Genomic DNA, 26,324 nt, shown 5'->3' on the forward strand with positions numbered 1-26,324 from the left:
CTTCAAGATCTGCTAAAATGGTTGGGTACTTTTATTTTCCTCTTCCTTAGTACATGATAGGCGCATGGTTTGTGATAGGCGCATGGCTTGTGATCTCTTCCCCAGTTGTGTCTGTGTACATAAGTATGTGTGTGTTTCTGGTAGTACAAATCTTGCTATGAACCCTGTATTTTAGGGTTGGACTAGATGACCCCAGGTCCCTTTCAACTTTCCCAATTTGTGGCTGATGAGTTGAAATCCAGCCCAGATTTGCTCTTTGTTTTTAAAGGTGAGAGGTGAATGTGTGTGTTTCTGGTAGTACAAATCTTGCTATGAACCCTGTATTTTAGGGTTGGACTAGATGACCCCAGGTCCCTTTCAACTTTCCCAATTTGTAGCTGATGTGTTGAAATTTAGCCCAGATTTGCTCGTGATGTTTGAAGCAGAACTGGTGATATCAGGCATTTAAGTGATTACAGTGTTTATCATTTTGTCTATTTAAAAAATAAAACTTAAAAGTCTACTAAAAGTTTAAGCACATAAAAATTCATATAGTCAAGTAGAATGCGCCTTGACCAATCCTGTAAATAAAGGGCAGGATAATTTGTCTGCAAATGGTAAGGCTGAAATGACTGAGAATGTTAAAAAAAAAAATCCTATGAATTCTGACTGGCCATTTTTACTCATAAATAAGAGAGCGGTTGATTGTTCCGCGAATGACCAGATAAAATGACCAATAATGATAGCCCTTTCCTGTACATAAAGGAAGCAGTCTCAGTTTGCTTGGGCTGAAATTGCTAGCTTTGGTGAATACTTAAATTGCTGAGTTTCTCTTTTTGTTTAAAATCAAACCCTGTTTTCAAAATCTACTCCTTACCCTTCCTTTCCCTTATTCAAATGGTAATTTAGCCAAAGGATGCAACATTTTCTATAGTATAAAAGGTTTGCCGAGATATGAACTCTGCACATGCACAGAGGCTAGATCAGCTACAGAAGAGAGAGAGAGGAAGGGGGGAACTGTAAGGGGGGAGAGGAGGTTTCTTCCAAATGTAAAAGAAAACTTGGAACCATTGAGGAACCATTGAGGGAAATCCCCCCTAATCTGTCTTTGCTCCAGGGGCTACTTAAGACAAAAGGCTAAAAAACAAAAACAAAAAAACCAAAAAAACTAGCCCATCAAAAGTCAAGAGCTTTCCAGGTTCCAAATCTTAACATGCCAAATTCTTTTCACAGGTAAATATCAGAGCATTCCCCCCCTCAATGGGAATTTTAGGAACAGCATTTCCTGACAGGCTTCTCACATGAAATAATTTTCCCTTTTAACAGGATATGTGAACCCCGATAACAAAGTGTTTGTCCCTTTTTCCTCCCACAGCAACTTTCTTTCTGTTCTGTGAAACAAGTCTGAATCCCTGCTACAGTTTGACTTCCATCTCTTTGTGGCTTTGACACTTTTTTTAAAGTTACAAATAATCTGTTTTCATTTATTTAATCTGTCTCTCCATGATGTCTATGAAGTTAATCGAAGCACAACCAAACATTGTTTGTGGAATGGTATTTGTTTACTTTTTTGCCTGAGCATTTCTTATTAATTCTGTCATTTTGGCTAGTGCAAGGTACTTGCACAACTTTAAATTGCCATTCATTTTTTTCCTTGGTATTAAGTCATTTTCCAGTATTGTCCTATAGCCGATGTTGTCACATCAAGAAACACTCTTTTATTTTCATTGTTACTTCAGATTTCTTAAAATTGTGTGTCTTAGCATTTATTTATTTTTCGTTCCTCATAAGTCATTGTGTGTGTTTCATTATTATTTTAACCTTGAATTTTTTTTACAGTTCTCTTTCTCTCCAAAGTGAAGGAAAGCAAACGAACTTGGCAGATAATAACAGTAGTTATAGGAAAATGTGATAATAATATTGGAATGAATGAAACGCTTAATTCGCTAAGATTTTTATTATTTGCAGCTTCCAACAGAAACCGAAGGACATCCTTTTTGCCTTTTGCCCCCTCCTTTTTCTAACTGTCTTTAAGCCCCCAAAACCCTGCCCCTTACAGGATATCACCTATACAGATGTGCAATGATGAAAAGCAGCAACAACCCCTCAACTCAGTTCTTCGCCAGCAACAACAGACACCAAAGTTTCAAAGTGGCCACAGCTTTCTCTTTCAAGAAATATAGACTGCCGGGGGAGTGGACCTGACAAAGGGGGGAGGAGTTGAATTGCAAGGACATTTTCCCACTTTTGAACCTTAAGACTGTGCTCCAGGATTGAGAAGATCACAATTGTCTCAAGATAGGCAACTGATATTTAATTAGTTTTTTTTGTATTATGTGTTATTATGTAAGAATGTTGAAATGTGTCTGACAGTGTGATTTCCACAAAGGGGGGCTATTTTGTGTGTAATTGTTTTTATGTTTAATGTCTTATTCCTTACACCCCAGTGGAGGATTCTCATACATTTTATGCTTTTTAATAGGTCAGGCTATTATGTAGTCCAATGTTTAGAATTTGATAAATTTATAACCACAATTCGTTGTCCCACCTGGCACTATGCCAACCTTCCCTACCCATTTTAAAAAAATGTGTTAAAACTTGCTTTACCAAGGAGAAGCTTATAAGATACATAAAGGTGCACATGCTTTGGTTTAGCAGGAATGATCCCTTATAGAGTTAAATTGACTTATTTGGACAAAATGCCCTTTTAAGAACGGTTTTCCTTTAACAGACTGGTTTGAAAGGTTGAGAACCATGGGCACATAAATTCAAATTGGACTCAGTTTGAATTGGGCAAGTGTATCCAGGCTGCAATTAGCTTTTTGGTCCTTAAAGTGCAAGTGATCAACTTCCCAGGACTACAAGACCAGAGCCTGTAATAATAATAAGAAATCCCATGGATTTTGGCCAAGGCGAAGACATTTCTCTCAGGACGTGTCCGAAACCTGTGCCAGCTGTGGTGGGTGCCAGGCTACATGAAAGCCTTAAGTGGATTCACCAGGGATTGCCACTACTGCGACACCGTGCCGATGTGAGACCACAGAAGAGCTACCTTGACACCTGAGAACACACAAATGGTGGGGGGGGGGGGAAGCAAACTGCACTTTTCAGTCATTAGTGGACCTTCCTGCCTAAATGTAAAGCATAGATCACTATTGAGAAAATATTTCTTCCAAGGTGCTAGAATACCACAAGTAACTGAGCAGTGCACTGTTACACCATTATATTTCCATGCAAATATCCTTAAAGTAGCATGATATCCAAGTCCCTTTCAGGTTCACATGGACACACATCTGGGACGGAGAATACCAGGTTATTATTTACCACCTTAAATTGTGCGGAGAAAAGGATTGCAAAGTAGCCACCTTTGCAATCTTATCTCCGAAGGGGGGAACTGTAGCAGGAACCCCCCCACCCCAATCATTCTGTTTGCACAAACTTCACACACACTCACACTCACACACTACATACGCCACATTTCTGTTATAAATTCATAGAAAATCAACCATACATCGGATTTGCACTGTTCCATTTTTTACTCCATGTGACAAGGACTATCAAAGGGGGGTGCTTGGTTTCTGGTCAGCCATAATCCCTTCACCATCCCAGCACATCCACAGGAGCCCTGCCCAGTTGCTATGTCAACCCTGATAATCCCAGACAGAAGACAATCAAAATCACAAAGAACAGTGGATTCACCACAGGCTGAAACAAAGGACAATGATCAGATCTTCCCTCTGGGGGCAGGAAACTGCAAACTCCCCATTGTCACCTGGAAAGTACTCATGGGGAGGGGGAAAGGAGGAACCAGCTGGGTGACTGGACACTCAGGTTACCACCACAACTCCTCCCTCAACCCCTCCTTTCTGTAATGTATGCATGATGTTTCTGGGGGTGGGCTTGACCTAGAGGAGGGGAATTTCAAAAGTTTTTATAAGGTCTTGCAGCCCATTGTTCTGGGTCTTTCCTCTCTCTTGCAAGGGAAGGGAACCCTGTTGCAACAGTTCAATAAAGGCCAAGCCTACAGGCTGCTGTTTTGCTCCAAGTTATCCTGGTTGGTGTCTTTACTTTTTGTCCAAGGGAGCCCTCAGATTTTTCCGTTAACAGTAATGGTGGGGGGGGGGGGAAGCAAACTGCACTTTTCAGTCATTAGTGGACCTTCCTGCCTAAATGTAAAGCATAGATCACTATTGAGAAAATATTTCTTCCAAGGTGCTAGAATACCACAAGTAACTGAGCAGTGCACTGTTACACCATTATATTTCCATGCAAATATCCTTAAAGTAGCATGATATCCAAGTCCCTTTCAGGTTCACATGGACACACATCTGGGACGGAGAATACCAGGTTATTATTTACCACCTTAAATTGTGCGGAGAAAAGGATTGCAAAGTAGCCACCTTTGCAATCTTATCTCCGAAGGGGGGAACTGTAGCAGGAACCCCCCCACCCCAATCATTCTGTTTGCACAAACTTCACACACACTCACACTCACACACTACATACGCCACATTTCTGTTATAAATTCATAGAAAATCAACCATACATCGGATTTGCACTGTTCCATTTTTTACTCCATGTGACAAGGACTATCAAAGGGGGGTGCTTGGTTTCTGGTCAGCCATAATCCCTTCACCATCCCAGCACATCCACAGGAGCCCTGCCCAGTTGCTATGTCAACCCTGATAATCCCAGACAGAAGACAATCAAAATCACAAAGAACAGTGGATTCACCACAGGCTGAAACAAAGGACAATGATCAGATCTTCCCTCTGGGGGCAGGAAACTGCAAACTCCCCATTGTCACCTGGAAAGTACTCATGGGGAGGGGGAAAGGAGGAACCAGCTGGGTGACTGGACACTCAGGTTACCACCACAACTCCTCCCTCAACCCCTCCTTTCTGTAATGTATGCATGATGTTTCTGGGGGTGGGCTTGACCTAGAGGAGGGGAATTTCAAAAGTTTTTATAAGGTCTTGCAGCCCATTGTTCTGGGTCTTTCCTCTCTCTTGCAAGGGAAGGGAACCCTGTTGCAACAGTTCAATAAAGGCCAAGCCTACAGGCTGCTGTTTTGCTCCAAGTTATCCTGGTTGGTGTCTTTACTTTTTGTCCAAGGGAGCCCTCAGATTTTTCCGTTAACAGCACAAATAAACCATAGGTCTCAAAATTCAAGTGAATCTCCAGTAACCATTCAAAGGGAATATAAGCCCTAGATAAACGATTGCACCTCTGAAGTTGTAGAATTGTGACAGTACCTTCACTCCTTCGGGGCTTAATACTAAGACCACAGCTTTGTGAAGTACATTAAAACGCACGACTGGTCCATATTCTTCAGCCCTATGAAGAGAAAGTCAACCAAAGTATTTAAAAAGGAAAGGGAACGCTTGCCAGAGATAAACAACCAGGAAGTTATATGGAACGTTGCAGTCATGTTTTGAAAAACTGGAACAAAAAATATGCTTTTGTTGCCAAGATCGTTTCTGTGCTAAGTTTATCTTGTGAACAAGTTGCTCCTTCTGGATAATACATGTCACCATCATGTGGAATAAGAGAAGACCCTACTGTGTGAGTGGGGGTGGGGGTGGAGATTTGACCTTTGGAGATTCCAGAGCAGTGCTGAATTTCAACAATAGCAATTCCAGAGGGTGGATAGTCCACTAACACCATCTGCTAAGAAGAATATTGAAACAGTGCCCTCCACCCTCAAATGGGGACAAATATAAGATTGGACCCTATCCCCGGTACAGTCATACCTCGGGTTGAAGTAGCTTCAGGATAAATATTTTCGGGTTGCGCGCTGCAGCGACCCAGAAGTAACGGAGTGCATTACTTCCAGGTTTCGCTGCTCATGCATGTGAGGACGGTCAAAATGACGTCACACACATGCGCAGAAGCGGTGAATTGCGACCTGCGCATGCGCGGATGCGGGTTGCGTTTGCTTCTGGATGCAAACAGGGCTCTGGAACGGATCCCGTTCACATCCAGAGGTACCACTGTATATGGAAAATATTTCATATCTGAAGTCATTCATGGATTGGAAGTAGACTTTGCCCTTGCTGTAGAAAACTCTTGTAAACTACTAACAAGCAAAATAAACTTTCAAGGACATAGTTGATGATTTCTAGATTTTATACCCCACCTTCCCTTTACTCAATAGTTAATAGAAATGTACATATTAGGTTGGGTTCGTGCTACATAAGAGTTGTGTAGATGGCTGCACATTCCTTTCTTAATTCCCCATCCCTCCAATTTATGGCAAACCATAGGGCACTCTGTTTTGTGCAAACTGGGACTACATTTCCTATTCACTTTCCCATTCTGCAAGTAGTAACTTATGTTTCCCCTAACATGCCCAACTGGGGGAAAGGTTATTGGATACATAGATTGTTGGTCTGAATTTGCATTGAAGCTCATAGCCCAGGGGTAGGCAACCTAAGGCCCAGGGGCCAGATGCAGCTCACTCGCCTTCTCAATCCAGCCCATGGACGGTCTGGGAATCAGCATGTTTTTACATGAGTAGAATGTGTCTGGTTATTTAAAATGCATCTCTAGGTTATTTGTGGGGCCTGCCTGGTGTTTTTACACGAGCAGAATGTGTGCTTTTATTTAAAAGGCATCTCTGGGTTATTTGTGGGGCATAAGAATTAGTTTTTTTCAGAATACAGTCCGGCCCACGGCTGAAAAAGGTTGCTGACCCCTGTACATAGCCTCTTATACCAAGCTCTCTGAAAAATTGAAAGTAACTTACCACTGCAGAAAGAGATCACCCAATGGCTCCTGGTTTTTAACCGTTTTCCAAATGAGTGGCCCATGTCCAAGAAAAAAGCTGCAATTTTTTTAAAAAAAGAAACAGGATGTTATGAAACTATATGAAGAACATCGTACAGTATTTTGCATTGAAATCAAATCAGGAGTGCCTATGTGATTTCACACACCAATTGGTGGGGGGAAGATGGCGCCAGGTCAAGCCTCAACTGAGTCTCTGCTGCGTGAGTAGGAGCTCTAATGATCAAATAACCCTGATAAAAAGGCTCAACCTATGAAAATATCTGCCAACTTTTATCAGTAAAAGACTCTGGGAGCTGTTGGGTGGACTTTCAAACCTCCCCTCCCTTTTAAAGCTACTTAAATCAACTTTGAACCATCTCCCTTGAAAAGCCCAAAAAGCTGTGGGTTGGATAAAATAGCCCCATTTATTTCTGAGTACGAAGATGGTACTTACAAGACAATGTGGCAAAGAACTGGGGATTTCACCTTTACAACCTGTGACAACTCCCACAAAGAAAAAACTGGCCAAAATTTCAACCTACTTCCATCCCAAGGCTGATGAAGCAAATAATCCAGGAAACCTCCATTCTCATGAGTGGTCTATTGACCACATCTGGATTGGAAGGGAGGAAAAAACTAACGTCGGAGGTGAGGGAGTGGACCTGGCAACAGAACTAAAACAAGCTGAGCTAGCCAAAGAGGGACGTGAAGCAAGTTTAGAACAGGAGCTATTCCTGGAAAACCTAGAAGCCATGTCAAACGAGCCTCTTCTCTCCTCCCTATCAGGAGAGAATTTAAGGTGCCCTGAGCCGACTGAGACAGACAAATGGCCAAACAGCTTAAGGGTACAGTACCCGGACAACCTTATCTTCTACTTGTCAGGGATGTTCGAAGAGTTACTCAAAACTCATTTCACACAGATAAGCAAAGAACTTGAGCCAATTTAAAATTTCCTTTCGGAAAGCTTGAACCTGCTTACCACCCTAACTGAATTGATTAAGAACCATGAGGTCGCTTTCCCTCACATGACATCTGGGACTAGGACTAATGGAGGTGAAACCAAGTCGGGACTCGATGGGAATAGTCATTAGGGGCCTCGTGACAGCAGAAAATATCATCAAGGTAAAATTCCTCCCTCATGACACGGCCCAAAATAGGGCTATAGTGACTTTTAAGGACGGGCTCTCAACTAAACAGACCCTTTCAAATAAAGACAATTTCCTGAGGACTGGCTTGCTTGTGCACCGTTTCTTCGAAAACATCGAAGACCCTTTACCACTTCTAGGAGCACATAGGCCAGCCAGAACAAAAACCAAAATCAGCACTGCAGAATCCAACAGCGCCGGAAACGGTAAGCTGCTCTACCCAGAGGCTGGCAATCTTAAACAATCTGGCAGGCTGTACAAAACCCTGCCCTCACCAAATAAGCTAGAAAAGGATTTCTCCTCAAAGGATGAACAACTCCTAACAACCTACATCGAGCAGATCCTACTTTCCCGGGATGCACTAAAGCGTGTTCTCCATCACGGAGAGCACGTGTTGCGGTTGGGGATTCCAAGACACCTTGCTGTTTCTGGGCAGATGGTTTGGCCAACTCGTAAGCAGGGGCGGGCTGTTACTGGGGAAATTTAGATGTTGCCATTTAGTGATTGACAGCCCTATTTGTTAAACACAAGGCACGCAGCAACGGATGTCCTCTTTCGCTGTGTGCTTCGGATCACCTGTCCTCCCTTCCCTAATGTTAGGCTGTTTACTTGACCTTGCTATTGCCTGTCATGGGGTCGTCTGCTTTGGGGCAGGGGCCCAGTAGGAATTTTGCCATTTGGCTGATTAGTGTGTGCCACTTGGTTTTCGCCTACCGCGTAGCAAATCGTCACAACTTGTAAAGTTTGCGGTTAGGCATTGGTCTGGAATTGGTTTTTGGAGGGGTATGGATTTGGCTGTGCCTGCCCCCCCAAATGCTGCTGCTGCTGAAGGGTTTTACCATTAAAGGAACCCAGGGGCTCCCCCATGCTTTTGTCCGAAACCCCCTGGCAAGGGGCTAGGGCCACGCAAGCCCCTGGGAGCATTCTGGGGAGAGGTGAGGCATGGTTCCCAGTCCCGTCTCTCTCCCCAGGTGACTTACCCTTCCTGACTTCGCGGGGGTGCGAATGTCAGAGCTGTCCCAGTGCGGGGGCAGTTAGTGCTACCAATGCCTAAGCAACCACTCACATTGCTGTAATTTGACTAAAGTTCTGGCCAAAATTATGCCAAAAAAATTAAACAAAAATTAAGTGTCAATTGTCTTTTCCTTTGGGGTGTATTGGGGACCTCGACACGCAATTGAAAGACTTTCAACTATAAGGAAGTCCCTGCCACCTCTAGCCCCGCCTCCTCCCATTGAATTTAATTACATCAATTGCAAATCAAAGCCTTTAACCAACGAGGAATGGACAACCTGTCGATATCTGTCTCCAGAAGAAACGGGCTCTCCTGCACCCCCTCCAATAGCCCAATCCAAATCGCAACAAGTTGAACTAGTGGAGCCAGCGCCGGGAATTGGCTCAATCTTCATGGATTGCCTGGGAATCCTAGAATTCTGGGAATTCATGCAGAGGAATGAAATAAGGTCTTAGCGGGTGACTGCCTGGACGGACAAATTAATACCCCCAAATTAATCCTTCCCTCAAAAGGCTCCCCCATTCCTCCGCATCGTGGCTCAATCAAGCCAAATTCAAAGGACCTGAGGAACCAGAGGCAGAAAACAGCTATGAGTGCCTGGAATCTAAAAACCCAAGAATCAACTGCTGCCCTAAACATCATCTCCTGGAATGTTGCCGGCTGGTCCAGATGCCTCTCCCACTCTACAGACATTCCCTTCTACCGTCAAAACTTTAACATCATCGCTCTCCAAGAGACGTGGGCGGCTGAAAACCCATCATTGGAAGGATACTATACATATGCAGTGAGAGCGGTTGCAGGCAGAGGACCAGGGAGGCTCAAGGGGGGGTTATGCATCCTAATCTCACTCTGGCTAAACGCCACCTGTAAGGAACTGTCCCCCCTAGACCACCTAGCAATGGCCCTACTCATATCCTGGGGAAACTGCAGTTTACTAATTATCAATGCTTATATCCCCCCAACAAGCAAAAAACCCGATATTGAGGGCATCTGGAATAGACTGGACTCTTATGTCAGGTTACTGATAACAAAGTACAGTGGTGCCTCGCAAGACGAAAAGAATCCGTTCTGTGATTCTCTTCGTCTAGCGGTTTTTTCATCTTGCAAAGCAAGCCCATTGAAGGATTAGCGGATTAGCGCTATTAGCGGCTTTTAGCGGCTTTTAGCGGCTTATCTGCTGATCGGATCAGCTGATAAGCGGCTTAGTGGCTTAGAAAAAGGGGGGGGGAGGAAAAAAACCCAGGAGGAACTTGCAAGACATTGTCGTCTTGCGAAGCAAGCCCATAGGAAATTCGTTTTGCGAAACACCTCCAAAACGGAAAACTCTTTCGTCTAGCGAGGTTTTTTGTCTTTCGAGGCATTGGTCTTGCGGGGCACCACTGTATCTGGGAGCAAAGGTCCTGCTGGTGGGTGACCTAAACGCAAGGTTAGGTCCTGATGACCCCAGTTTAGAAACCAAATACAGGCAAAAAATAGGGTACCCTGTCGACTTTGGCCCGGAGGCTTTACCAAGGCAGTCAAAGGATCAACATTCAAATTTTGCTGGAGCCTGCCTCCTCAAACTCTCTAGGCAGCTAAGTCTTCATATCCTAAATGGTTGCACCAGGGGCGAAATCCCCGGGGAATATACATTCGTGTCTGGGGTAAGATCCAGCGCAATTGATTATATGTTGGCGGACAGCGAATTGCTAACAAAAATAGTGAATTTAAAAGTGCTCCCATTCATAGAGGGGGACCATTTCCCTTTTCACCTCCAGGTGTCTCCATTAAACGAGTCACCCTTCCTGAGAACAGTGCACCCTGCAGAGATCACCGCATTAGAGTGACCTGGTTGCCGAGTCAAATGTGTTGTAATTGCAGAGTCCTGTGCACAACGGAATGATGAGCAGTACGTGCCACATGCTTAATGTTGCTTTATTTTCAGTTCAATGTTGAGAAATTACAAACATGCATCTTGCCTCTGCGGGAGCAGAGAAGCAACCGTCCTTCTCCTCGGAACAAAGAACACCGAGAGAAAGTGAAAAACAGGAAACCAGTGTACGTCACATCCAGCTTCCCATTCCCGTGGGAAAACCCAACAGTACTCTGACTGTGGAATGTAAACATTGTCTTGTGACAAGCACTTCGCTGCAAAGTGAAGAGAGCAGAAACCAACATCCTCCCCCTTTCTGTGAACATCACTGGGCAGCGTGTTCGTACAATATCAGTACAAACCCAACTTCTGTACATAGGTACAGTGTTGATCCCTTGATACAATCTTGGACAATACATCAGCAGGAATTTCATTACCTGGCATATAGGACACCGTTACGAGTCCCTTCTGAATATGTTCCCTAGCATGTTGCACCTTCAATTGCAAGTGCTTCGTGCTTTGCTTACAACCTTCCGAATTCAGCAAAGCCAAACATGCTTTGTTGTCCTGGTAAACCTGGATTGGACATTTGACAGGAATTTTCATGTCTTTGCACAATTGTAACAACCATTCACAATCCTTAAGTGAATAAGACAGTGCATTCAGTTCAGCTTCACAAGTACTTAAGCTAATTGTTGTTTGCTTCTTGCATGACCAATCAAATAGACCCTGATTGTACATGTAGCAAACTCCAGACGTACTTTTCCTGTCTGTAGTGTCACTTCCAAAACTTGCATCTGCAAAAATCTCAAGACCACCAGACTTCTGATTGTTAAATCTCAGTCTGTAATGCATAGTGCCTTTCAAATAGCGTGCTATGCGTTTCAGAGCTTTCCAATCCTTAACAGTAGGATTGTTAACTTGTCTGCTTAGCAAATTACAGCTAACAGCAATGTCAGGTCTTGAACATCTGGCAATGAAGTTTAGCTTGCCTAGCACACTTCTGTACAGTGTAGTGTCAGAAAATGCTTCTTCAGTGTCTTCTACCTGATAACCTGTTGTCATCGGTGTGTCTACAGGGTTAGCATCCATCAGGTTCAGTTTGCTTAACACATCAGCAATTTTCCGTGACTGGTGTACTAGAATGTTACCACTTTGATCTTTCTCTATTTCCAGAGATAGGTAGTTGTTTACCTCACCAAGATCTTTCATGTCAAAGTGCTCTTTCAGTTGAGCTAGGGCGTTATTGTACATTGTGACATCTTTCCAAAAGAATAAAATATCATCAACATAAAACAAACAATACAGCTTCTTTTGCCCCTCCTCTTTGACAAATACACATGGATCAGCTTTCCCTTGCTGAAAACCTAGAGAAAACAATGCTTCAGTGAGTTTTGTGTGCCAACACCGTGCACTTTGTTTGAGACCATAAAGGGACTTCTTTAGAGCACAAACATATCCCTGTTTTACTTGTACGCCATCAGGTGGAAGCATATAAAGTGATTCACCTAGAGATCCGTACAAAAATGCTGTATTTACATCGTGGTGACTAATGTGTAGATTCTCCTCTGCAGCTAGCTTGAGCATGAGCCTAATGCTCTCATACCTCACCGTGGGTGAGTAAGTCTCGTGATAGTCTTCATCCGGTACCTGTGCAAAACCTCTGGCTACCAATCTGGCTTTGTGTCTGACTATCTTGCCATTTTGATCAGTCTTCGCTTTGAAGACCCATTTGCTTCCAAGCAGTTTCATCCCTGGAACTACTGGAACTAGCTCCCAAGTTTTGTTCTTTTCTAAGGAATCAAGCTCAGCCTTCATGGCATTTAACCATGGCTCAGCTTCCTTAGAATCCAAATCCTGGATTTCTTGGAAACTTGAAGGTTCAAATACCTTCTTGGAGCTTTTAACAGCTGCTACTGCTGTCTTAGCAAATTCATCAGCAAATCTCTTTGGAGGTCTGCCTTTTGTGGCTCTTTGTGACCTGCGAATTAGCCTTTGGTCTTCAACACTTTCCTCTTCCTTCTTAGGAGAAAAGTGGCCTATTGTGAACAATGGTTCTTCCAATTCCTGATCAGAGCTTTCAGAGGGTCGCATAGAGGCTTTCGCACTCTTGAAATCCTCTGAATTATCCGATTCAGTTTCAGACTCAGAATCAGAACCTTCATCAGTGTGTGTGGGTTGTTGTTGCTTATCCTCAGTCTCATCACTGTCATCAGGATAACATTGGAAAATTCCCACATTCTCCCCCCACTTGGCATTGTACTCAACACTTCTTGTGAGCTTAATTGTCTTAGAGTCAGTCATCATTATTCTGTAAGAACCTTTCTGATAACCTAGAAAGATACCATGTAATCCACGCTTGCCTAATTTTGAGCTTTGTGGTGAGTGAACCCACATGTCAGAACCAAAAATTTTCATGTGTTTGATGTATGGTTTCTTGCCAAACATCTTCTCATAGGGGGTAAAACCAATCGCTGAAGATAACCTGCGATTGTAACTGTAAACAAAACATGAGAGAGATTCGGCCCAATAACTCTCTGGAAGATTGGCATCATGCAGCAAGGTTTTTAACCCTTGAAACAATGTCTGATTTGCCCTTTCGCAAAGTCCATTCTGCCATGGCGAGCGAGGACTGGACAAATCGTGCTGAATTCCTTTCTCAGTCAGAAAAGCTTCAAACTGCTGAGAAGTGAATTCTCCCCCGCGATCAGTGAAAAGAGTTTTTATCTTCTTACCATGCACATTTTCCAACCAAGCACAGAATTCCTTATACCTTGGAAAAGCCTCTGATTTCTGCTTGAGATTGTACACATAAATATACCTGGAAAATGCATCAATGAGAACCATGAAGTACCTATTGCCACCCAAAGAGGGCGATAGTGGACCAACTAAATCAGCATGAACAATCTGGTATGGTTCTGTAGCTTGCCTACTAGACACCTTACCTTTCGCAGCCATTTTCACCTTGTTTGCTGCGCATGCCTTGCACTTCATGTGGTACCTGCAGGGTTTAATAGTCATACCTTCAACCAAGGTAGGCATTTTAGAAACCGCCTCAAAATGCAAATGACCAAATTTTCGGTGAAAATCATGAATACATCCTGCATGCAAACTTTTGTTAGAACCTGCAATGCAACAAGTCTCATTCTGCACAACATCATCATAATACAAAACAAACAAACGATCAACATTTTCAGCATGCAATACATAATCGTCTTTGTCAGGGGTTCAGAAGCAGAGACGCAGAGAAGGGTGGAAACAGAGAGCGAGGGGGAGGAAGCCGAAGGGAGAATGAGTGATGATGACGACCCGAGATCTCCAAGCCTAAGCAGTGAGTCAGAGGACTCCCAAAAGGGAGCCCCAGTGAGCAGAGCAAGGGGGGGATCCGGGGGGACACCCCAGGAGGAAGGGAACAGAGGAGATTCAGAGAGCAGCAGCTGGAAGTCGGGACCCACGCTCAAGACTGAGAGCAGCAGGGAGGAAGGCAGCCAGGCATCGGGTTCCGGAGGCCGTCAGCAGGAGGGAGGGCACGAGTCAGGGGTGGTCACGCCCTCCTCAGAGAGCGAGGCAACGGTCAAGAGGAAAGTAGAGAGTTGGGCGCGCGCGCCAAGTTCAAATGCAGCGGAAGCTGGAGCAGTAAGCAGCCCGGAGAGTGAGCCAGGTCCCAAAGCCCGCCGAAAGGAAGCGGAAGGATCAGGGGGGTCAGCGTCAGAGGAGAGTAGAAGGGAGGAGTCCCAGGGGGGCAGAAGGACCCAGAGACGTAGGGAGAGGCGAAGGAGGTGGAGCAAGGCTAGGGTATTAAGCTGGTGTGCAAGAGGCGGGGACTCAGATGGGTCTTCGCCGACCTAGGGCAGAAGGTGTAGAGCTGCACGCTGCAGTTCGGAAATGAAACCTGTAACTCAATAAAGACTCTTTTAAAGTGGACGCTGTGTGGCGTGGTCCTATGTGAGCTGGGACCTGGTAGCAGCTCTGACAGTAAGACCCATCTCATCAAAGCTTCAGAAACCTGAAACCTCGCAGCGGGAGCAGAAGCCGCTAGGGGAGGAAGAGGGGTGTCTGTAAGCAAGCTCACAAAGGTTAGCAAGATGACGGAAGAACAGAGGATCTCCGCGCTGCAAGAGGCAGTGACCCAGTTGTCCTCAGAGGTATTGGCTTCCAAGAAACGGGAGGAGGAGACTACAGCCGCCTACAGAGACCTACACGCCAGGTTTGAAATGCTTGTTAAGCAAGGGCAACCGGGACCCAGACCGGAGGGCGTGGGATTGGCACGGAGAGCAGGAGGGCTTGTGGCTCACTTCGATGGGACTTTGCAACAGTACCCTAATTTTAGAGCAGACGTAATGTGCGCACTGCAACTGCTGGCAAAAGACTTTAGAGATGAGGAAGAGAAGGTGGGGTTCATATTGTCCCATTTGCATGGGGATGCCAAAGCCTGGCTGCGCAATTTGTGGAGGGATAAAGATCCGGCGCTTCAGAATGCAGATGCCTTTATCAAAGCGATGGATGCGTGTTTTTTGTCTACTATTGATGTGGATCTTGCCAGACGGGAGATTCATGGACTAAAACAAGGGAGGGCGAGCGTCCGGCAGTATCACGCCCGATTTTTTGCGCTGGTCAGTGCTTTAGAATGGGATCGGGATTCGCCCCCTGTCAGAGACCTCTTCTGGGAGGGGCTAAGTTCTGCGGTTAAGGATGAAATTGCAAGGGGGGAGAGGCCCCGAAGCACGCAGGAGGTGGTCCAAAGGGCGCTGACTGTGGGGGTGAGGCTGGAAGAACGTCCATGGTGCAGAGATGAAGGACGTGGAGGGCGCGAAGCAGCGAGAAGTTTCTCTTTCGTTCCGAGGGAAGCAGCGCGTGCGCAATCCACACCTCCGCCAGGAGGGGGAGGGGAACCGATGGAGGTTGGAGGTGCAAGGGCTCAGTCAGCAGCCAGAGCCCTAGCACCGGCAGCAGTGAAAGCGAAGCCTCCTAGAGGGAACAGGAAGTGTTACATCTGCGAGGATCCAGGCCATTTGGCGAAGGAGTGTCCCCGGAGGCTCCACAAGCACACTGCAGCCTCAGCAATGGTGACTGCAGCAACGCAGCAAGGAGAACCACAGCAGGGAAACGACGATGTCTGGCTGGAGACGGAGGCACTGGGGCCCAGCCAGACGCATCTGTGAAGCAGTCCCCAGCGATATTGCAACCCACGGATCCCCTCCCACCCAAACCAGTAGTGCAGCTCACAGCGTCTCTCCAGCTACCCGACGGCGTCACTATCGAAGTGCCGCTTTCTGTGGATTCTGGAAGCAACGCAGACTTTATAGCGCAGAGCTTTGTGGAGCAGCACGCTATACAGCTATTGCCTGCCACTCTGCCCCTGCAAGTCGTCACAGTGGATGGCAGAGAGTTGCTAGGGGGGCAGGTGGTGAAGCAGACGCCACCGATGGTGATGCGCCTTGGCAACCACAGGGAAGTCATCAGTTTTAATGTCACCCAACTGTCGGACACGCCCATTGTGTTGGGCATGAGTTGGCTGGACAGGCACAGTCCGACACTGGCTTGGTACCAGAGACAACTGATCTTCGGCTCCTCTTATTGCGCAGAACACTGCATCCTGCCCCGTCGGGAGGGAGAGGAGGAGGAATCACAACTGCAGTTGGGAACGTTGCAAGCGGTCCCCCACAAATACGCGAGCTTTTTGGAGGTCTTCTGCGAGAAGGAGGCGGACAAGCTACCCCCTCACCGGCCATATGACTGCAAGATTGACCTCCTACCGGGGGCGACGCTGCCGAAGGGGCGGCTATACTCCATGTCTGAAGATGAAATGCAGGAACTCAAACAGTTCATCGAGCATAATCTGGAGCGTGGCTTCATCAGAGAGTCCAAGGCAGTGGGGGGCAGTCCCGTTTTCTTCGTGAAAAAGAAAGACACGCCCCAAAAAAGACTCGTCGTGGACTACCGCCTTTTGAACCAGATGACCAAACCGTCTGATTACCCCATGCCCAGGATTGACGACCTCCTCGCGACGGTGCGCAAGGGACGCGTGTTCACCAAGTTGGACCTGCGAGGGGCGTACAATCTCATCCGCATGCGGGAGGGCGATGAGTGGAAGACGGCCATGTTCACACCGCTGGGCACCTACGAATACAGAGTTATGCCCTTTGGATTACAAAATGGCTCTCACTGTTTTCAAGCTTTTATGCATCACGTGTTGGAGGGACTCCTCTACAAGACATGCGTCTGCTTCCTGGATGACATCCTGATTTTCTCTGACTCGCAGCAAGCTCACGACCGAGACGTGAGGGAGGTGCTCAGCAGGTTGCAACAACATAGACTGTACGCCAAGCTGGAGAAGTGCCAGTTCGACACGACGGAGGTGGATTTCCTGGGATACAAGTTGTCGGACAAGGGGATAGCCATGGACAGCACCAAGGTTCGTGCGGTATTGGATTGGAAGAGCCCGCGCAACCGGAAGGAGGTCCAGCGGTTTGTCGGCTTCGCCAACTTCTATCGCAAGTTTATCAAGGGGTTCGCGATGCAGACGGCAGCAATTACGGACACGCTCAGCTCCAAAAAAAAGAAATTCATCTGGACGGAGCAGGCGGAACAGTCCTTTCAAGCGCTCAAGCATCTCTTCGCATCGGAGAAGCAACTGCTGCATATCGACCCCAGTAAACCGTTGAGGGTAGAGACAGACGCGTCAGACAGAGCCGTGGGAGCTGTCCTGCTGCAGCGAGACCCGCAGGGGGTGTGGCGGCCGGGAGCGTTCTACTCCAGAAAGCTCAGCAAGTCGGAGCAGAACTACACCATCTGGGACAGGGAGTTGCTGGCCATTCATGCAGCTTTCAAGGCGTGGAGGCACTTCCTAATCGGCGCCAAGCACACGGTGCAGGTCTGCACGGACCACAAGAATCTGGAGCACTGGCGCACGGCTCAGTTCCTGAACCAGAGGCAGATACGTTGGGCGGAGTTCTTTGCTGACTTCAATTTCCGAATAGAGTACGTCCCAGGAGACACCAACATCATGGCGGATGCACTGTCCCGAAAACCGCAATACCTAGAAGAGGTGACGCCAGCGGCGGCCATGCACATCTTCGCACCGACGGCGTGGGCGTGTGCCTCAGCTACAGTAGACCTGGATGCGGTGCGACGTGCATTGCGGGACGACTCATTCGCGCAAGACAAAATGGCGGAACTGCTCAGAGGCACGGCTACCACGGACGAGTTCCAGGTGCGGGACGGCTTGCTCCTACGCAAAGGAGCTGTCTATGTACCAGGAGACGACCTTCGCGCCAAGGTACTGCAACAGTTGCACGACGCACCCACGGCCGGTCACTTTGGCACAGAGAAAACGATGGAATTAGTCGCGAGAGACTTCTGGTGGCCCAGGCTGAGAGGGGAGGTCGCGGACTACGTCGCGAGGTGCGACACCTGCCAGAGGGCCAAGCCGGTACACAGACCACCGGCGGGACTGTTAGAACCGCTGCAAACGCCGTTTGAACCGTGGGAGAGGGTGGCCCTGGACTTTGTGACGGATTTACCCAGCTCGAGAGGCAAGACAGCTGTGCTGGTGGTGGTGGACTTGTTCACCAAGATGGCACATTTCATTCCGTGTGCGAAGGTGGCCACGGCGGAACAAACCGCCAAACTGTTCATAGATCACGTGTTCAAAGTGCATGGCCTGCCACGGTCTATCCTGTCCGACCGCGGACGCCAGTTCATCTCGTCTTTCTGGCAGAAGCTGATGGGTTTTCTAAATGTCAAGGTCAATCTGGCATCAGCGAGACACCCGCAGACCAACGGGCAAGCAGAGAGGGTCAATGCCATCATGCAGCAGTACCTGAGATGCTATGCCAATCAACAGCCTGCGACGTGGGTGGATTACCTGCCGCTAGCCGAGTTCGCTTACAACAACACGAAGCACGTGTCCACAGGAGTGACGCCGTTCTTTGCCAACAATGGGAGGCATCCCAGAACCTTCCCGGGACTGGAGAGAGTGGGGGAAGGAGAACCACAGACGGCGGACGCGTTCGCGTCAGAGCTGCAGGCGGTCCACGATCAACTCAGACGGCAGCTGGAGCTAGCTAAGCACGCCTACAAGGTGCAAGCTGACAAGCACAGGCGGGTTGGCGAAGTGATCCAAGTGGGAGACTGGGTCTGGTTGGCAGCCCACGCAGTGCCGACCAGGTCACTTGCCAAGAAGAAGTTGGGGCACAAGCAGATCGGTCCGTACCAAGTCGAAGCGCAGATCAACCCGGTAGCCTTCCGACTGGCGCTGCCGGAGGGTTCCAGAATGCATCCGGTGTTCCACAGGTCGGTGCTCACTCCCTACAAGGCACCTCACAGGTTCCAGGAGCCAGGGACGGCGCCAAGTCCGCTCCGGGAACGGACGGAGACGCGGGGGGTGAAGCACCAGGACCACATCAACGAGGTCACGGAGATTTTGGACTCCAGATGGGGGGAAGGGGGAGTCGAATACCTCTTAGCCAAAGAGGGCACCCGGGCCAGCGCCAATAGCTGGGTACCAGACTACGCTTTGGAGGAACCCCTGCTCAAGGACGAGTTTCATGCCCTCTTCCCACTCAAACCCATGCCAGCGAGCTTCTTCGACGACTGGTTGTTCACACCCACACTTTCTTCCAGCACGTTCCATGGATTCGACTCAGAAGGGGAACCCGCACGGAGCACCCGTTCCCCAGAAGGTTCACCGGCAGGTTCGGCATCAGGCAACTCGTATTGGTGGGACGATCGACCAGAGGAGCAATGGCGCAGGAAGTGGCTGGAGATGCCAGGTCGAGCGACCGACGCAGAGACTGACATGGACGTGTTCGGGGAGGACCTCGGGTTCGAGCACGGCGGTACAGAGATGGAAGAGCAACAAGTCAACGTCGACGACCGCGAGGGGGAAGACTCGGAGGTCTTCAGTTGGCGGCCACCCACGGGGAGCGACCTGTATCCAGCATTCCCTCCCATGATGATGGAGCACCCAGCACCCACACCTGACAGCGGGGAGGGGGGAAGGGGGGGCTTCGAGGGGGGGATGGATGTCAGGGGTTCAGAAGCAGAGACGCAGAGAAGGGTGGAAACAGAGAGCGAGGGGGAGGAAGCCGAAGGGAGAATGAGTGATGATGACGACCCGAGATCTCCAAGCCTAAGCAGTGAGTCAGAGGACTCCCAAAAGGGAGCCCCAGTGAGCAGAGCAAGGGGGGGATCCGGGGGGACACCCCAGGAGGAAGGGAACAGAGGAGATTCAGAGAGCAGCAGCTGGAAGTCGGGACCCACGCTCAAGACTGAGAGCAGCAGGGAGGAAGGCAGCCAGGCATCGGGTTCCGGAGGCCGTCAGCAGGAGGGAGGGCACGAGTCAGGGGTGGTCACGCCCTCCTCAGAGAGCGAGGCAACGGTCAAGAGGAAAGTAGAGAGTTGGGCGCGCGCGCCAAGTTCAAATGCAGCGGAAGCTGGAGCAGTAAGCAGCCCGGAGAGTGAGCCAGGTCCCAAAGCCCGCCGAAAGGAAGCGGAAGGATCAGGGGGGTCAGCGTCAGAGGAGAGTAGAAGGGAGGAGTCCCAGGGGGGCAGAAGGACCCAGAGACGTAGGGAGAGGCGAAGGAGGTGGAGCAAGGCTAGGGTATTAAGCTGGTGTGCAAGAGGCGGGGACTCAGATGGGTCTTCGCCGACCTAGGGCAGAAGGTGTAGAGCTGCACGCTGCAGTTCGGAAATGAAACCTGTAACTCAATAAAGACTCTTTTAAAGTGGACGCTGTGTGGCGTGGTCCTATGTGAGCTGGGACCTGGTAGCAGCTCTGACAGTCTTTCTTTGTGATGGTGCATTTCTTGTTCTTGAAGGAAACGTCAATGTTCCGTTCATTCAGCTGCATCACACTTAGAAGATTGTGTGTGGCATCTGGAACGTACAGTACATCCTGTATCGATAAGTCCAAACTGTGAAGAACAACAGTTCCGTAGCCTTGACTGGGGATCGTGTGGTCATCCGCCTGGTGAATCGCACCTTCCTGCGGTGTAAAAGACACGAACAGTCGCTTATCGTTGCACATGTGGTGGGTAGCTGCTGAATCAACAACGAAGAAGGATCTAGACGTCTTCTGGACCTTTGCAACGTTTGGAGTGAAGCGTGAGACCATTGCCTTGTGCTGCGTTGTCCTGGACACTGGACCTTTGCCTTTGCTTTGGCCTTTTCCACGCGATGAACTTCCGCTGCGCTGCTCTGTCTTGGCCTTGGGATATCTGCATTCCCTCTTCATATAGCCTAGACTTCCACACGAGTAGCATTTCTCTGCCTTCAAAGCTTTGGCGCCCTCTGGTGGTTCCACTGCACTCTGGGATGACGTCTGTGAAGACTTCCCCTTTCCCATGCAGCTAGCACCCCGGCGATCTGCTTCATTCTGGATCACGGCAGTAACATAGGCTACTGTGAGCTGAGCAGTTGGCTGAACAGCAATCTGAGTGGCAACGGACTCCCAACTTGGACCCAAAGAATGTAGTATCATGAAGGAATACACAGCCTCTGGAAAGTTGAGTCCTCTCTGTTGCAACTCATGTCTCAGATTCTGCATCTCCATCAGGTGTGTACGCACATCTCCACCTTCAGCAAGAGCCATACCATGCAGCTTGGCATAATAGTACATTGAGGAACCAGCCTCTGTCCTCAAGTGAGCCTGTCTTAAAGTGTCCCAAATTTCTCTGGCTGTGGTCTTTCCACGCAACAGACAGAGCTCTTCTGGGGATACTATCAATGTAAGTGTTCCCCTTGCTTTGGAATCCTTAGTTGCCCATTCAGCTGTAATTGGAGCTGGGGGGGTTTGTCTGTAATAACATTAAACAGACCTTCTTTCCGCAGAATTGCCTCTGCATACTGCACCCAGTTCGCGTAATTCTTCTTATTGAGCTTAGGAATCCAAAAACATCAGCCAGGCTTGCATTAGCCATCATTGCTGCTTTAATCAAGCTGCGTCTGTGTACAGCTGCTTCCAAAAGCACTTGTAAAAAGTACTTTCGCTTTCCCAGCCTCCAAGCCTGTGAGCTTGTGCCTTTGCCTGTATCGCGGCAAAACGGCTTTAAAAGTTCAAAGTCCAGCCATAAAGTCATAAACTAGAAGCTGGCAGGCTGCCCGGAGCATGAGCACATACCTTCTCATCAATCAAACTTGACGCGCAGAGCAGATAACGCCGATCCGTTTCTCTGACCCTCTGCCGGCATTCCGTCTCAACTGCTGGAGTCTCCATTCTTTAGTTTGATTGCGTCTTTCTGGGCCCATAACCAAAAATGTTGTAATTGCAGAGTCCTGTGCACAACGGAATGATGAGCAGTACGTGCCACATGCTTAATGTTGCTTTATTTTCAGTTCAATGTTGAGAAATTACAAACATGCATCTTGCCTCTGCGGGAGCAGAGAAGCAACCGTCCTTCTCCTCGGAACGAAGAACACCGAGAGAAAGTGAAAAACAGGAAACCAGTGTACGTCACATCCAGCTTCCCATTCCCGTGGGAAAACCCAACAGTACTCTGACTGTGGAATGTAAACATTGTCTTGTGACAAGCACTTCGCTGCAAAGTGAAGAGAGCAGAAACCAACAAAATGGACCCCTGCACTTGATTCCAAACTGAAGAAGATTTTAACCTCTGAAAAACTCTGTACAATTTTAACTGGCTTTGGGAATAATCCTAGGCCTGAGAACCCAGTTTCCAAGTATGAGAGCCTGCTCCAACAATTGAAACCCTATCTTTTTAATACCACAGAGAAAAGGCCAACTAAGCCAATAACATCAAATAAACCCTGGTTTGATTACACCTGCTTTGAGGCAAAGAAAGCCCTGCAAAATGCTTACAAAGCTGCCCTGACAGCCGAAAATGCTGTTAGACATCAAGCCTATCTTGCTGTCCGTGCCCTAAAAAAAAGAGTATAAAGACCTAATACTCCACCAAAAGAATGCCTATACCAGAAAATGTTGGCTAGAATTAATTAGTGCGGCAAAAGATCAGACACTATTCTGGAAACTGGTAACTTCTGGCACCCATAAACCTATTTCCCCCTTAACCTCACAAATTCCTCCTAGCCTGTGGGTCTCATTCTTCCAATCTTTGTACGAGGACACTGAACCTCCACTACGGAATTATAATATAGAACAACTGGCTAAATGGCCGCTTGTTTCAGTAACTGAAGTGAAATCATATATAAACCAACTGAAAATGGCCAAAGCCCCAGGCTCAGATGGCATTACGCCAGAAATGATAAAAGCACAGGCGGATTGGTGGGCACCTTTCTTAGCCACCCTCTTCACCTACATAGATGACACTGGCCACATGCCAAGGGAATGGGGAACAGCCATAATAGTTCCGATCTATAAAAAGGGCAACAGAGGGGACCCAGCGAATTATAGGCTGATTAGCCTATTAAGTGTGGTCAGTAAACTCTACGCAAAGCACCTCCTTAATAAGTTTACAGAATGGCTAGAGAATGAAGATATCCTGGCAATAGAACAAGCGGGCTTCAGACCTGGAAGGTCCATGACAGATCACTGCCTAACGCTACAACTTTTCATCGACAAATACAAATCAGGAGGGCAGGCCTCACTATACGCTGCCTTCGTTGACCTAAAAGCAGCCTTTGGATACAGTCTCCAGAACCAGACTCTGGGACAGACTACAGGGTACCAATATAGATAGAAGGCTCCTGCTCTTAATTCAGGGCACTACATGCAAACATGGCTCTTAGAGTCAGGTGCAGCCTGTTGTAATTGCAGAGTCCTGTGCACAACGGAATGATGAGCAGTACGTGCCACATGCTTAATGTTGCTTTATTTTCAGTTCAATGTTGAGAAATTACAAACATGCATCTTGCCTCTGCGGGAGCAGAGAAGCAACCATCCTTCTCCTTGGAACGAAGAACACAGAGAGCAAGTGAAAAACAGGAAACCAGTGTACGTCACATCCAGCTTCCCATTCCCGTGGGAAAACCCAACAGTACTCTGACTGTGGAATGTAAACATCGTCTTGTGACAAGCACTTCGCTGCACAGTGAAGAGAGCAAAAACCAACATCCTCCCCCTTTCTGTGAACATCACTGGGCAGCGTGTTCGTACAATATCAGTACAAACCCAACTTCTGTACATAGGTACAGTGTTGATCCCTTGATACAATCTTGGACAATACATCAGCAGGAATTTCATTACCTGGCATATAGGACACCGTTACGAGTCCCTTCTGAATATGTTCCCTAGCATGTTGCACCTTCAATTGCAAGTGCTTCGTGCTTTGCTTACAACCTTCCGAATTCAGCAAAGCCAAACATGCTTTGTTGTCCTGGTAAACCTGGATTGGACATTTGACAGGAATTTTCATGTCTTTGCACAATTGTAACAACCATTCACAATCCTTAAGTGAATAAGACAGTGCATTCAATTCAGCTTCACAAGTACTTAAGCTAATTGTTGTTTGCTTCTTACATGACCAATCAAATAGACCCTGATTGTACATGTAGCAAACTCCAGACGTACTTTTCCTGTCTGTAGTGTCACTTCCAAAACTTGCATCTGCAAAAATCTCAAGACCACCAGACTTCTGATTGTTAAATCTCAGTCTGTAATGCATAGTGCCTTTCAAATAGCGTGCTATGCGTTTCAGAGCTTTCCAATCCTTAACAGTAGGATTGTTAACTTGTCTGCTTAGCAAATTACAGCTAACAGCAATGTCAGGTCTTGAACATCTGGCAATGAAGTTTAGCTTGCCTAGCACACTTCTGTATAGTGTAGTGTCAGAAAATGCTTCTTCAGTGTCTTCTACCTGATAACCTGTTGTCATCGGTGTGTCTACAGGGTTAGCATCCATCAGGTTTAGTTTGCTTAACACATCAGCAATTTTCCGTGACTGGTGTACTAGAATGTTACCACTTTGATCTCTTTCTATTTCCAGAGATAGGTAGTTGTTTACCTCACCAAGATCTTTCATGTCAAAGTGCTCTTTCAGTTGAGCTAGGGCGTTATTGTACATTGTGACATCTTTCCAAAAGAATAAAATATCATCAACATAAAACAAACAATACAGCTTCTTTTGCCCCTCCTCTTTGACAAATACACATGGATCAGCTTTCCCTTGCTGAAAACCTAGAGAAAACAATGCTTCAGTGAGTTTTGTGTGCCAACACCGTGCACTTTGTTTGAGACCATAAAGGGACTTCTTTAGAGCACAAACAAATCCCTGTTTTACCTGTACGCCATCAGGTGGAAGCATATAAAGTGATTCACCTAGAGATCCGTACAAAAACGCTGTATTTACATCGTGGTGACTAATGTGTAGATTCTCCTCTGCAGCTAGCTTGAGCATAAGCCTAATGCTCTCATACCTCACAGTGGGTGAGTAGGTCTCGTGATAGTCTTCACCTGGTACCTGTGCAAAACCTCTGGCTACCAATCTGGCTTTGTGTCTGACTATCTTGCCATTTTGATCAGTCTTCGCTTTGAAGACCCATTTGCTTCCAAGCAGTTTCATTCCTGGAACTACTGGAACTAGCTCCCAAGTTTTGTTCTTTTCTAAGGAATCAAGCTCAGCCTTCATGGCATTTAACCATGGCTCAGCTTCCTTAGAATCCAAATCCTGGATTTCTTGGAAACTTGAAGGTTCATATACCTTCATGGAGCTTTTAACAGCTGCTACTGCTGTCTTGGCAAATTCATCAGCAAATCTCTTTGGAGGTCTGCCTTTTGTGGCTCTTTGTGACCTGCGAATTAGCCTTAAGTCCTCAACACTCTCCTCTTCCTTCTTAGGAGAAAAGTGGCCTATTGTGAACAATGGTTCTTCCAATTCCTGATCAGAGCTTTCAGAGGGTCGCATAGAGGCTTTCGCACTCTTGAAATCCTCTGAATTATCCGATTCAGTTTCAGACTCAGAATCAGAACCTTCATCAGCGGGTGTGGGTTGTTGTTGCTTATCCTCAGTTTCATCACTGTCATCAGGATAACATTGAAAAATTCCCACATTCTCCCCCCACTTGGCATTGTACTCAACACTTCTTGTGAGCTTAATTGTCTTAGAGTCAGTCATCATTATTCTGTAAGAACCTTTCTGATAACCTAGAAAGATACCATGCAATCCACGCTTGCCTAACTTGGAGTTTTGTGGTGAATGAACCCACATGTCAGAACCAAAAATTTTCATGTGTTTGATGTATGGTTTCTTGCCAAACATCTTCTCATACGGGGTACAACCAATCGCTGAAGATAACCTGCAATTGTAACTGTAAACAAAACACGAGAGAGATTCGGCCCAATAACTCTCTGGAAGATTGGCATCATGCAGCAAGGTTTTTAACCCTTGAAGCAATGTCTGATTTGCCCTTTCGCAAAGTCCATTCTGCCATGGCGAGCGAGGACTGGACAAATCGTGTTGAATTCCTTTCTCAGTCAGAAAAGCTTCAAACTGCTGAGAAGTGAATTCTCCCCCGCGATCTGTGAAAAGAGTCTTTATCTTCTTACCATGCACATTTTCCAACCAAGCACAGAATTCCTTAAACCTTGGAAAAGCCTCTGATTTCTGCTTGAGATTGTACACATAAATATACCTGGAAAACGCATCAA

At 47.2% G+C, this 26,324-nt stretch overlaps 1 protein-coding gene across 1 annotated transcript in view; it reads right to left on the bottom strand.

The window, feature by feature from the left end:
* Positions 1-26,324, bottom strand: part of LOC309529888 (cholesterol 24-hydroxylase-like) — a 59,165-nt gene that overhangs the window by 26,725 nt on the left and 6,116 nt on the right. The window contains exons 2-3 of the mRNA XM_082218325.1: positions 6,728-6,805; positions 5,235-5,316 (exon numbers count right to left, since the gene is read on the bottom strand). Of these exons, the coding sequence (XP_082074451.1) occupies positions 5,235-5,316; positions 6,728-6,805 (160 nt within the window). The remainder of the gene's footprint in view (positions 1-5,234; positions 5,317-6,727; positions 6,806-26,324) is intronic.

This window comes from Podarcis vaucheri (genome assembly GCF_965113315.1).
Source record: "Podarcis vaucheri genome assembly, chromosome: 1".
Lineage (NCBI taxonomy): Eukaryota > Metazoa > Chordata > Lepidosauria > Squamata > Lacertidae > Podarcis > Podarcis vaucheri.